This window comes from Gymnoscopelus microlampas, assembly GCF_963454915.1.
Source record: "Gymnoscopelus microlampas genome assembly, chromosome: 9".
Taxonomy (NCBI): domain Eukaryota; kingdom Metazoa; phylum Chordata; class Actinopteri; order Myctophiformes; family Myctophidae; genus Gymnoscopelus; species Gymnoscopelus microlampas.
Genome location: NC_139946.1, coordinates 57,580,451 through 57,595,076, shown reverse-complemented (window position 1 = coordinate 57,595,076; position 14,626 = coordinate 57,580,451). Strand labels below are relative to the sequence as shown.

The window sequence follows — 14,626 nt, the reverse complement described above, 5'->3', positions numbered from 1 at the left end:
TAAAGTGATAATAATATCTCAGATGTGTAAACTGTAGGGCCTTTTTAAGTAGTAGTGCTCCTTATTAAGTAAAGACCAATGTGGGATTGATGGAAGAGGGTGTTCAGCGTTGATTTGTGCCCGTCACAGAAGATGGGCACAAAACTAGCATTGGCCTCGGGCCAATTCTTATTTTCTAAGACATTAGATGGCGGGCCAGAACCTATAATGAAAGGCTAATTTAAGATTTTTTTTTTAACCAAAACTCCAAGACAGAACGCCTTACAAGACATTTGTGATACAGAGAATGAATCAGAATGTAAGCTAATAGGTGGCATAATAAACTGTAAACGAGCAGCTTTCCATTTGTGAATAATACGTTTATGGACTGACCATGTAACTTTTAATCATTTGACATACTTTTATTCTCATAATCATTCTTCCAGACGTATAGGCTACAGCGTCATATCAATAAGCATGGTTCATCTGAGGATAGATTGAATATATTCGGGGCGCAGCACCGTCGTACGGCGGAGCATAAACTGGTCGTTACTGAATTGATTGTAAATGCTACTGGTGCCGAGAGTAAAGGGTTAATCTGCTGCTTTAGTGAGCAAGAGAAATGACACACTGTCCATACTTTAGTGCTTTGGTATTTAAATGAGGGGCTGGAGAACACAAACAATGTTCTGCTGAGGAAAGGTGAAAGTGTGACAGAAATCAAACAGCCTTAATTGATTGATTGATTGATTGATTGATTCCTTTATTTATTCTCTAAAAGAGCAATGAGGTTCACCCTCATTTGTAATGCTGTGGAGATTATAGAACAAGATTAAGATTACACACACAAGATAAATTAACAATACATTCTACAATTCAACAATACAACATATAAAACAAACACTTAAATGAACTTCTTATTGAAATGAACTGCATGAGACTTCTCTCTCTCTCTCTCTCTCTCTCTCTCTCTCTCTCTCTCTCTCTCTAACCTTGCTGCTCAAAGATACACAGAGACATTCTCATAATTCAGAACACATTCTGATCTTCTTTTGATTGATTGAATACTTTATTTAGAAAAGACATGGAAACAGTACATGGAAGTACAGTTAACAATACAAGCTCCTCTACATGTAAACAGTACATGTAATGTAATGTAATGTAATGTAATGTAATGAAACAGTACATAGAAGTACAGTTAACAATACAAGGTCCTCTACATGTAATGTAATGTAATGTAATGTAATGTAATGAAACAGTACATGGAAGTACAGTTAACAATACAAGCTCCTCTAAACTGGATCGCTTATTTAAAATGAGATCCTGTGCACTCACATCATGATGACATTTAAGAAAACAGACAAATATACACTACTATGCAGAACATCATACAATCAGCTTACAGGTTACTGCTATGAAACACAAGAAATATGTACAATAAATAGTTAGAGGAAGGGGGGGTGTAGGTTACCCAGGGGCCAGTTTGGAATTGTAAAGTGTCCTCTCAGCTCTCCTCCTGTCTGTCTCTTATAAAACAGACTCAGTTTCTCCCACTCGTTGTTTTTGACACTTTGTTCTGTTGATCATTGGCTAGGACTGCAAAGGTCAAGGGTCAACAGAGAGTCAGCAAAGCTCTGAGTCTGACACAGAGCAGACACACACACACACACACACACACACACACACACACACACACACACACACACACACACACACACACACACACACACACACACACACACACACACACACACACACACACACACACACAGAGACAGACAGACAGACAGACAGACAGACAGACAGACAGACAGACAGACAGACAGACAGACAGACAGACAGACACACACACACACACACACACACACACACACACACACACACACACACACACACACACACACACACACACACACAGTGTATTTTAACCATCAGCACTTACTGTGTTTATAGAGAATAGTCTTTATCATCATATCTAACATATCATTTTATTATGACAAGCTCTTTCCTCACATCATTCAAATGACTGTAATGTTTGTTTTTCTGGTAAAACTGTCTGTTTGAGACAGTTAACATAATATTTAATTATTAATACTTATAATAAACATAATTAATTATAGATTGAAAACTATGAATAATGACGGTTCAGTCGTTGTAATGTTAATGTATTCATGTCATTTAATTATGACTTAAAGGATCACTTCACACATTTTCAACTTTATCTACATATAATTGGTCCTCACTAATGCTCATCTATCCGCCGGAACAAAAACATTTTTGTTCCGGCGGACCGCGATCGTCCGTTCTATTGAATACGCTTCGTTTTTTTCTAACCCTAACCCTAACCCTGAGTTATTGTGTTTTTCTACATCTCATAACATGGTAGTGGACGGAAGTGAATGTTTTTGGATGACGTCATATCCGTCTATTCCTTCTCTCGCAGTCAAGGGATCATTCATAGGTTGGCGAAGAGTGCCCTCTGGTGTAATTTCTAAACAAATGATTTGACTTAGATCTACATCAATGGCAGGGAATGTTTTAATGAACATTTTAAACGTTTGTGTCGTCCAGCGTTCCCGTCAGATCCGGTCGTCACGGTGACTCAGGGTGCGGTCCTCCACTGTGCTGTCAATCACGTCTACTCAGCCAATCAGAGGCTGAGGTTCCAGTGGCTGTCTGGGAGCAGGGAGGTGGGGTCAGAGGTCAAACGCTTCTCCTCTGGGCTGACCAATCAGAGCGTCTCCTCTGGGCTGACCAATCAGAGCGTCTCCTCTGAGCTGACCTACCGTCTGGACAGCCGTCTGGAGGTCGTGACCTGCCGGGTCAGTCTGCTGACCGCTGGAGACGAAGCCTTGAGAGTCAGAGAGACCAACATCACCCTGCGTGTCCACGGTGAGTCCTTCTGCCTCAACCAACCTGTCACTGTCTACAAGTAGAAGAGTCTAGGACGTGTGGAGTGTTGTCCAGGGTGTTTTAGAGAAGAGAGAAGAGTCTAGGACGTGTGGAGCGTTGTCCAGGGTGTTTTAGAGAAGAGAGAAGAGTGTTTTAGAGAAGAGAGAAGAGTCTAGGACGTGTGGAGCGTTGTCCAGGGTGTTTTAGAGAAGAGAGAAGAGTCTAGGACGTGTGGAGCGTTGTCCAGGGTGTTTTAGAGAAGAGAGAAGAGTCTAGGACGTGTGGAGCGTTGTCCAGGGTGTTTTAGAGAAGAGAGAAGAGTCTAGGACGTGTGGAGCGTTGTCCAGGGTGTTTTAGAGAAGAGAGAAGAGTCTAGGACGTGTGGAGCGTTGTCCAGGGTGTTATAGAGAAGAGAGAAGAGTCTAGGACGTGTGGAGCGTTGTCCAGGGTGTTTTAGAGAAGAGAGAAGAGTCTAGGACGTGTGGAGCGTTGTCCAGGGTGTTTTAGAGAAGAGAGAAGAGTCTAGGACGCGTGGAGCGTTGTCCAGGGTGTTTTAGAGAAGAGAGAAGAGTCTAGGACGCGTGGAGCGTTGTCCAGGGTGTTTTAGAGAAGAGAGAAGAGTCTAGGACACTTGGAGCGTTGTCCAGTGTGTTTTAGAGAAGAGAGAAGAGTCTAGGACGTGTGGAGCGTTGTCCAGGGTGTTTTAGAAAAGAGAGAAGAGTCTAGGACGTGTGGAGCGTTGTCCAGGGTGTTTTAGAGAAGAGAGAAGAGTCTAGGACGTGTGGAGCGTTGTCCAGGGTGTTTTAGAGAAGAGAGAAGAGTCTAGGACGCGTGGAGCGTTGTCCAGGGTGTTTTAGAGAAGAGAGAAGAGTCTAGGACGCGTGGAGCGTTGTCCAGGGTGTTTTAGAGAAGAGAGAAGAGTCTAGGACTCGTGGAGCGTTGTCCATGGTGTTTTAGAGAAGAGAGAAGAGTCTAGGACGCGTGGAGTGTTGTCCAGGGTGTTTTAGAGAAGAGAGAAGAGTCTAGGACGTGTGGAGCGTTGTCCAGGGTGTTTTAGAGAAGAGAGAAGAGTCTAGGACGTGTGGAGCGTTGTCCAGGGTGTTTTAGAGAAGAGTCTAGGACGTGTGGAGCGTTGTCCAGGGTGTTTTAGAGAAGAGAGAAGAGTCTAGGACATGTGGAGCGTTGTCCAGGGTGTTTTAGAGAAGAGAGAAGAGTCTAGGACGTGTGGAGCGTTGTCCAGAGTGTTTTAGAGAAGAGAGAAGAGTCTAGGACGTGTGGAGCATTGTCCAGAGTGTTTTAGAGAAGAGAGAAGAGTCTAGGACGTGTGGAGCGTTGTCCAGAGTGTTTTAGAGAAGAGAGAAGAGTCTAGGACGTGTGGAGCGTTGTCCAGGGTGTTTTAGAGAAGAGGGAAGAGTCTAGGACGCGTGGAGCGTTGTCCGGGGTGTTTTAGGAAGGGAGAAGAGTCTAGGACGTGTGGAGCGTTGTCCAGGGTGTTTTAGAGAAGAGAGAAGAGTCTAGGACGTGTGGAGCGTTGTCCAGAGTGTTTTAGAGAAGAGAGAAGAGTCTAGGACGTGTGGAGCGTTGTCCAGGGTGTTTTAGAGAAGAGAGAAGAGTCTAGGACGTGTGGAGCGTTGTCCAGGGGGTTTTAGAGAAGAGAGAAGAGTCTAGGATGTGTGGAGCGTTGTCCAGGGTGTTTTAGAGAAGAGAGAAGAGTCTAGGACGTGTGGAGCGTTGTCCAGGGTGTTTTAGAGAAGAGAGAAGAGTCTAGGACGTGTGGAGCGTTGTCCAGAGTGTTTTAGAGAAGAGAGAAGAGTCTAGGACGTGTGGAGCGTTGTCCAGAGTGTTTTAAAGACGTGGACGTGTGGATGTGGGTGAAAACAAACCTTACATACTGTAATTAATATTCAGTACCTACAGACTGGGTCAGAGTGTTTCCAACCACAGAACAGCATGATGTTTGTTCCACATTCTGATGAAGATTAGGATTAGATTTTTGTTTGGTGATGAAGTTGTTAAACTGCTCTCTAGTGGGTCAAACGTCTAAACAACCTTCTACTACTGATGTTTTAACATATCAATCTGTGTTGTTACAGCGCCCCCTGTCAACACGTCTCTGTCAGTGTCTCTATATTAATAATATTAATAATACTGTGTTACAGCGCCCCCTGTCAACACGTCTCTGTCAGTGCACCCACAGGAGGTGATGGAAGGTCACAGTGTCACCTTCACCTGTCACTCATCAGGAAGATCCTCCCCCGAGGGGCGGAGTCTGGTGCTGAGGAGAGTCAGAGGGGAGGAGTCACATCAGATGAAGGTGAGTGATTGATTGATTGATTGATTGATTGATTGATTGATAGCTCAGAGGTTATTTTTAGTCTTTTGAATGTAAATGTGTGTAAACTGAGTGCCATGTGTTTTTTTTCTTTTCTTTCTTTTGTTGGGGGGGGGGTAGCAAAGACCCAGAATAATAACATCAATAATAAATACATTCATTCATACATTTTCAACACTCTAACCCTAACCCATTAAAACATCAAAGAACAACATGAGTCCTGTTACAACTAGGCATGTAACGATTCACTCATCTCACCATACCATTTGATTCACAATATTAGGTTCACATAATACCATTTTTCACAGATTTTTCAACACAAAATACATTTCCAGACAATTTGAGACAAATCTATATTTTTTTATTTACTCTTACTCTTACTCTACTCTTACACAAATCCATTATTTTCTCTCTCTCTCTTTTTTTTTTTTTTTTTTACAATACTGTGTTTTCTCTCTTCAATACAGATACTCTCTACAACATTGGTTCTCAAAGTGGGGTCCGGGGACCCCCAGGGGTACTTGAGGGGGTTCCAGGGGGTCCCCAGCTAAATGATGGATAGGAACCAAATGGACCCTTATGGGTCTGTAACTCTTGAGAGTGTACAAATGGAACCAAATGGACCCTAACGGGTCCATTTGGTTCCATTTGTACACTCTCAGAGTTAAATTAACATTGATTTTACAATATGAATTGGGGTCCCAGAGATATGAATGCCATTAAACGGGGGTCCGTAGCCTAAAGCATGTCAAACTGGGGGTCCTTGAAATTAAAATGGTTGAGAATCACTGCTAGAGCCGTAAAAATCTTCTCTTATGGGGGTCCCTGGCATATCTTTTCAAATGGGGGTCCGCGGGCTAATAAGTGTCAATTTGGGGGTCCTTGACATGAAAAAGTTTGAGAAGCACTGCTCTACAAAGATCCTGTTTTTTCTTTTGTCTTCTCAGACGTCTGTGATATCACTGTATCTTTATAACCAGCTTCTAACAAGGGTTGCCAGATCTGCTTATTATAATTTCCTCGCAAGATTGTATTTGAAAATAGCCGATTGTGAGCTTGTAGATCTGCTATTTTCAAATAGCTGATGTATGTGTTAAAATGCTCGCGTGGCCCATAGTCGCTTCTTCTGGGCTGGTTGCTTGTTTTTCTCTCACAGAATCTGGCAACACTGCTTCTAACATAACGGCGTACGTCCGTGCTACCAGTGACATCACTGTCCAGTTCTTCATGGAGGTTAATGGAGGATCTAATGGACTCATTCCACTGAACTGCTGCAGGGCATTAAAACGAGTTGTTTCCCATCCTCCAGGTGTCCTCGTCTTCCTCGTCTTCCTCCGTGTCTTTCGTCCTGTCCTCAGTCAGACTGGAGGACTCGGGGGTTTACCAGTGTGAGGCTGCTAACCAGTATGGATCCCAACTGGTCACCATTAACATCTCTGTCAAAGGTCAGGACACGACCTTTACCCTTTAATAACGGCTTCATATTAACATCACTGTAATCTCTCAAGAACAGATTCTGCTCTGCGTTTGAATCTGTTGGTAGCCGTGTTGACAACCCGTGCGCATTGGTTTCAAGTGGGCGTGCCTTCAGATCAGGAAGCAGACCGCGCTTTACCCAATCAAATTTAGTGGGCGGGATTTACGTGTGTGCCGTTCCTTCCCCACTGGAAACAAACCGAAACTCATGTAACACTAGCGTCCTCGGAGCCGACAAGACCACGGAAAGTTAATAACATTTTAACTTACTCTTTCATCATAGAAACAAGTGGGCTTATAACCAAAACCATCCATGTTCTCTGGGAGAAATGGTGTTAGTGTTCTGTGTAGAAATATTGTTAGTGGGAATGAAAACATAGTCGCACCACCGGAAGTGAAGCGCTGAAGGCTATGTATAACCTCATGTACATCACGATGTTGTGTATGCTCTGTGTAGATATGTGTAGATCATAGTTGTTGTTTTTTTACAGTTTTATTTTCTCCTTGCTCTCCTTATCTCTGTCCCTCCACCTGATAAACAACAAAATGATAGAGTTTATGCAAAACCTAATTTCACCAACTTCTTTACATCTTTACACAGTGCTGGACAATAATGTTGATAGTGGTTGTGGTTATGTTGTAGCTCCTCCCAGGACAACCACAGTGGAGTTCTTATTGGTTGTGGTTATGTTGTAGCTCCTCCCAGGACAACCACAGTGGAGGTCTTATTGGTTGTGGTTATGTTGTAGCTCCTCCCAGGAACACCACAGTGGAGTTCTTATTGGTTGTGGTTATGTTGTAGCTCCTCCCAGAAACACCACAGTGGAGGTCTTATTGGTTGTGGTTATGTTGTAGCTCCTCCTAGAAACACCACAGTGGAGGTCTTATTGGCTGTGGTTATGTTGTAGCTCCTCCCAGAAACACCACAGTGGAGTTCTTATTGGCTGTGGTTATGTTGTAGCTCCTCCCAGAAACACCACAGTGGAGGTGTTCCCGTCTACGGTGGTCCATGAGGGTCAGAACGTCACAGTGTGCTGTCGGACCGTCAGCTTCCCGCCCCCCGCCGTGGTGCTGAGAAAACTGACCAATGGCACGGAGCGCCACTCCGCCGACGGGACCTTCCTATTGGTCAACGTGACGGCCAATGACACGGGGCTGTACCAGGTCAACGTGACCAATGAGCTGGGCTTTCAGACGGAGGTGTTCACCATCAGTGTCATGGGTCAGTTTATCATTATTCATATTATTACTATTACTATTACTATTATTATTACTATTATTATTACTATTATTACCCCTATTACTATTACTATTACTATTACTATTATTATTACTATTACTATTACTATTACTATTACTATCACTATTACTATTATTATTACTATTACTATTACTATTACTATCACTATTACTATTATTATTACTATTACTATTACTATTACCATTATTATTACTATTACTATTACTATTACTATTACTATTACTATTATTATTACTATTACTATTACTATTACTATTACTATCATCACCTCTTTGCCAAAGATAGCCGATCTACAAGCTCACAACGCCTCACGCTGCGAGGCGTTGTGAGCTTGTAGATCGGCTATTTTTGGGTAAAGTCCTCCTCAGAAAAGGGATGCTAGGGTTCAAGTGGCTAAGGTAAAATAAATAATCATATCACACAAAGATTTGAAGGACCCCCTGTAGTAACTCTGAGGACCCCCTAGGGGTCCCGGACCCCCTGTTGAAGACCCCTGGTCTAAACAACATGTATCCACTCACAGCTCAGAGGAACTCCATCGAGCGTCTGGAAAGTGTTGTCAAAGTGTGATGTTTAGTGTGTTGACGTTGATACAAAGTGTGATGTTTAGTGTGTTGACGTTGATACAAAGTGTGATGTTTAGTGTGTTGACGTTGATACAAAGTGTGATGTTTAGTGTGTTGACGTTGATACAAAGTGTGATGTTTAGTGTGTTGACGTTGATACAAAGTGTGATGTTTAGTGTGTTGACGTTGATACAAAGTGTGATGTTTAGTGTGTTGACGTTGATACAAAGTGTGATGTTTAGTGTGTTGACGTTGATACAATGCTCTTTAAGTCTTTGACATGATATGTCCAGGTTTGTTCCACTTTAAATGTACTTTTCAATGGTTTTATAAGTTATACAATATATGAAACTTAATTCCTATATCTCCATATTTAGACTTTTCATGTTAGTTTGTTTTTTTGTAACTTAATGCCCTACTGCGCTGTACAAGAGTGTTGCACAATGCTATCAGAAATAGCTGATCTACAAGTTCACAAGATTGTTGTTTACTTTGAAAAAAATCATAAAGAGAAAGTGGAATATCCCACTTTCTCTTTATACATATTTTATACATTTTTAAACAAAGTATTAACTAGAGGTGTGATTACATAATAACTAAATGGATCCATTGGAACACAGATTATCTTTTACATACAAGGTTTACATACAATGAATGAACAGAGGATAAATAAGTGAATAATGACGCTATTCCTCCATGCAGAGAGAAGCTCCAGAGCTCCAGGCAGCCTGGCCAGCGTCCTCATCCCCAGTGTGAGTGTGTTAGTGGGGCTGATCTGCTCCGCTGTGGTCCTGGAACATCTGAGGAGAACCAAGAAGAAAGGCTTCTATCAGCTAGCTAAACCCGCTAAGACCGCTGCTAGCTCTGATGCTAGCTGTGATGCTAGCTGTGATGCTAGCTCTGCATAGACTCAATGAATGAGTGAGTGAGTGAGTGAGTGAGTGAGTGATTGACAGACTTCATCTAGGAACGATCAGAGGATAGACTCATTAATCCATTTAGACCGGGAACATGTATTACTATTTTTAATGACTTTGTCTCCGGTGAGCACCTGGTTGTTGTGTTTTCTCTGTCTTATCTTCATATAATTGGTCGTTGCTAATTAATGCTCATTATAAGATGGAACCTTTTATGTCTACTCGCTCTGCGTCTCTTTCTGTGGACAGTTCAGAAACCTGCCTACCAGTGACATCATCGATGGGGATTCCGAGCTAATAGAAACTGCAAGCCATTGCTTGCATTAATACAACGATATAATGGTTTGAAATCACCAAAGGTTTGTGAACTGTCCACAGCTCACCAATGACACAGACAGTAGACAGATACCATCTTATAATAATGAGCATTAGTGAGGACTAGTTATATGAAGATAGGTTGACAATGGGTGAAGTGTTCCTTTAATGCTGGTTGTTTTATTCATGTTTGACCACATTCATTGTTTTTATAAACCTGTGTAATAATCTAACTGAAAGGACACAGTGTGGACCACAGTGTGGTCACAGTGTGGTCACACTGTGACCACACTGTGACCACACTGTGACCACAGTGTGGTCACACTGTGGTCACACTGTGGTCACACTGTGACCACACTGTGACCACACTGTGACCACACTGTGACCACACTGTGACCACAGTGTGACCACAGTGTGGTCACACTGTGGTCACACTGTGACCACACTGTGACCACACTGTGACCACACTGTGACCACACTGTGGTCACAGTGTGGTCTAGCCAACACCAACTCAGGACTTCTGAATCGCTGCCCTCCAAAACCTCCTGTCTACGTAGGTGGTGCACCTCCTACTGGCTCCACTGTCACACTGCAGTGTGTCTACGTAGGTGGTGCACCTCCTACTGGCTCCACTGTCACACTGCAGTGTGTCTACGTAGGTGGTGCACCTCCTACTGGCTCCACTGTCACACTGCAGTGTGTCTACGTAGGTGGTGCACCTCCTACTGGCTCCACTGTCACACTGCAGTGTGTCTACGTAGGTGGTGCACCTCCTACTGGCTCCACTGTCACACTGCAGTGTGTCTACGTAGGTGGTGCACCTCCTACTGGCTCTACTGTCACACTGCAGTGTGTCTACGTAGGTGGCGCACCTCCTACTGGCTCCACTGTCACACTGCAGTGTGTCTACGTAGGTGGTGCACCTCCTACTGGCTCCACTGTCACACTGCAGTGTGTCTACGTAGGTGGTGCACCTCCTACTGGCTCCACTGTCACACTGCAGTGTGTCTACGTAGGTGGTGCACCTCCTACTGGCTCCACTGTCACACTGCAGTGTGTCTACGTAGGTGGCGCACCTCCTACTGGCTCTACTGTCACACTGCAGTGTGTCTACGTAGGTGGCGCACCTCCTACTGGCTCCACTGTCACACTGCAGTGTGTCTACGTAGGTGGTGCACCTCCTACTGGCTCCACTGTCACACTGCAGTGTGTCTACGTAGGTGGTGCACCTCCTACTGGCTCCACTGTCACACTGCAGTGTGTCTACGTAGGTGGTGCACCTCCTACTGGCTCCACTGTCACACTGCAGTGTGTCTACGTAGGTGGTGCACCTCCTACTGGCTCCACTGTCACACTGCAGTGTGTCTACGTAGGTGGTGCACCTCCTACTGGCTCCACTGTCACACTGCAGTGTGTCTACGTAGGTGGTGCACCTCCTACTGGCTCCACTGTCACACTGCAGTGTGTCTACGTAGGTGGTGCACCTCCTACTGGCTCCACTGTCACACTGCAGTGTGTCTACGTAGGTGGTGCACCTCCTACTGGCTCTACTGTCACACTGCAGTGTGTCTACGTAGGTGGTGCACCTCCTACTGGCTCTACTGTCACACTGCAGTGTGTCTATGTAGGTGGTGCACCTCCTACTGGCTCTACTGTCACACTGCAGTGTGTCTACGTAGGTGGTGCACCTCCTACTGGCTCTACTGTCACACTGCAGTGTGTCTACGTAGGTGGTGCACCTCCTACTGGCTCCACTGTGACACTGCAGTGTGTCTACGTAGGTGGTGCACCTCCTACTGGCTCCACTGTGACACTGCAGTGTGTCTACGTAGGTGGTGCACCTCCTACTGGCTCTACTGTGACACTGCAGTGTGTCTACGTAGGTGGTGCACCTCCTACTGGCTCTACTGTGACACTGCAGTGTGTCTACGTAGGTGGTGCACCTCCTACTGGCTCCTCTGTCACACTGCAGTGTGTCTACGTAGGTGGTGCACCTCCTACTGGCTCTACTGTCACACTGCAGTGTGTCTACGTAGGTGGTGCACCTCCTACTGGCTCCACTGTGACACTGCAGTGTGTCTACGTAGGTGGTGCACCTCCTACTGGCTCCACTGTGACACTGCAGTGTGTCTACGTAGGTGGTGCACCTCCTACTGGCTCCACTGTCACACTGCAGTGTGTCTACGTAGGTGGTGCACCTCCTACTGGCTCCACTGTCACACTGCAGTGTGTCTACGTAGGTGGTGCACCTCCTACTGGCTCTACTGTCACACTGCAGTGTGTCTACGTAGGTGGTGCACCTCCTACTGGCTCTACTGTCACACTGCAGTGTGTCTACGTAGGTGGTGCACCTCCTACTGGCTCCACTGTGACACTGCAGTGTGTCTACGTAGGTGGTGCACCTCCTACTGGCTCCACTGTCACACTGCAGTGTGTCTACGTAGGTGGTGCACCTCCTACTGGCTCCACTGTCACACTGCAGTGTGTCTACGTAGGTGGTGCACCTCCTACTGGCTCTACTGTCACACTGCAGTGTGTCTACGTAGGTGGTGCACCTCCTACTGGCTCTACTGTCACACTGCAGTGTGTCTACGTAGGTGGTGCACCCCCTACTGGCTCCTCTGTCACACTGCAGTGTGTCTACGTAGGTGGTGCACCTCCTACTGGCTCTACTGTCACACTGCAGTGTGTCTACGTAGGTGGTGCACCTCCTACTGGCTCTACTGTCACACTGCAGTGTGTCTACATAGGTGGTGCACCTCCTACTGGCTCCACTGTGACACTGCAGTGTGTCTACGTAGGTGGTGCACCTCCTACTGGCTCCACTGTGACACTGCAGTGTGTCTACGTAGGTGGTGCACCTCCTACTGGCTCTACTGTGACACTGCAGTGTGTCTACGTAGGTGGTGCACCTCCTACTGGCTCTACTGTGACACTGCAGTGTGTCTACGTAGGTGGTGCACCTCCTACTGGCTCCACTGTCACACTGCAGTGTGTCTACGTAGGTGGCGCACCTCCTACTGGCTCCTCTGTCACACTGCAGTGTGTCTACGTAGGTGGTGCACCTCCTACTGGCTCCTCTGTCACACTGCAGTGTGTCTACGTAGGTGGTGCACCTCCTACTGGCTCCACTGTCACACTGCAGTGTGTCTACGTAGGTGGTGCACCTCCTACTGGCTCTGCTGTGTGTCTACGTAGGTGGTGCACTCCACTGTCACACTGCAGTTAGTCCATGAGCCAGACAAGATTTCATTATCAAAAGAGTGGGCAAAACCAAACCTATATTAAATTGTTCATAGGGTCAATACGAGTAAATAAATATATGATAACCTCTCCACAGGAGTAGCTTTTTCATGGTTATCACACATTTTGTTATTTTCCCCATACGTACATGACAGGTGAAAAAATGACAACATTTAAAAAAGAGTTATCATAATGAAACTTCCTGAGTTGATTACTTACATAAAGACAATGATTTATCGTATTACAAGTTTTCTGAAATTGTATATTTAAATATGCAAATTAGGCATTTAGTCCATGAGCCAGAGCCCCAAAATTGAGCCAGATATTGAATATTCCATCGTTAAAAACCTTTGACTCCAACATCTTAACAAAATGAAATAAGTTTGTTGACTCTGGCTTTGTCCAATGTTCCAATGTTGATTCTGGAAAGTTATGCAAATGTGGGCATATTTTCCTAATGCATAATTTGCATATTTAAATATACAATTTCAGAAAACTTGTAATACGATAAATCATTGTCTTCATGTAAGTAATCAACTCAGGAAGTTTCATTATGATAACTCTTTTTTAAATGTTGTCATTTTTTCACCTGTCATGTACGTATGGGGAAAATAACAAAATGTGTGAAACCATGAAAAAGCTGCTCCTGTGGAGAGGTTATCATATATTTATTTACTCGTATTGACCCTATAAACAATTTAATATAGGTTTGGTTTTGCCCACTCTTTCGATAATCATTGCTCAATTTTGGGGCTCTGGCTCATGGACTAAGTGTGTCTATGTAGGTGGTGCACCTCTTTCCCTCCTAGCTGTGCTCTGGGTTGGTTCACAGTGTCAGTTTGTTTGCCTCAGTGAAAGAACACTTGTAAGTGAAAGTATTGTCTAATTAATCAGTTTGTCAATTCAACATTTAAAAAATGTGATAATGAAATGTATAAAAGTGTTTGTATCTTTTATTGTATAGATATGTACAGTAAACCTTACACACATATAGATATGTACAGTATGTTTTATATTTTTATGACGTTTTTATTATTAAAGAGATTTATTTGTAACATTGTTTGTTGATGGAGAAACATGTCAAAACCACTTCCTGTGTGCAGCTCAATTCTTTTTCTTAAGATCTGTTGAGTAGACAATCATTTTTTACCCCTTTTTCTCCCCAATGTAGTCGTTATGCCCCCACACACATCTCTGTGTTGTATCCTAATGACTCACCTGCCAGTGAGGAGCCCCCACCAGGAGGACATAGAGCCTTCGTCCTACTCCTCCCACCCAACACTCCCCGCTGACAGGTGCCGCCCCAGCCTGTAGGAGTACGTGCAATAACTGATATCACCCTCCTCCTCCCCGCACGACTTCTCACAGTCAAGGCCAATAGTGTTCGTGTAGACGCCGAACAAAGCCGGATGCTCCACGGTGGATTTGAACCCACAACCTCCGTGGTGGAGGGCAGGGACTTTACCGCTGAACCACCTGAGCACCTTATTTCATGACTGTGAGAGTCTGAAGATGATTAAACACATCAATGTGAGGCCCCTCCCACTAGACTAATGTCTCTGTTCTAACTCAGGGTGGGGTTAGTATTCTACTCCACTACACCTTAGAGGCAAATATTATACATACGATTTTGGTTATTATTACA

The 14,626-nt window shown here is 44.6% G+C and overlaps 1 protein-coding gene across 2 annotated transcripts in view; it reads left to right on the top strand.

Annotated features, from left to right (window-relative positions):
• Positions 1-9,952, top strand: part of vcam1b (vascular cell adhesion molecule 1b) — a 25,208-nt gene extending 15,256 nt beyond the window's left edge. For both annotated transcript variants that reach the window (XM_084066982.1, XM_084066983.1), the window contains 5 exons: positions 2,551-2,871; positions 5,031-5,185; positions 6,513-6,648; positions 7,641-7,901; positions 9,209-9,952. In XM_084066982.1, coding sequence (XP_083923108.1) covers positions 2,551-2,871; positions 5,031-5,185; positions 6,513-6,648; positions 7,641-7,901; positions 9,209-9,414 — 1,079 coding nt within the window. In that variant the 3' untranslated portion in view covers positions 9,415-9,952. The remainder of the gene's footprint in view (positions 1-2,550; positions 2,872-5,030; positions 5,186-6,512; positions 6,649-7,640; positions 7,902-9,208) is intronic.
• Positions 9,953-14,626: the final 4,674 nt, after the last annotated feature.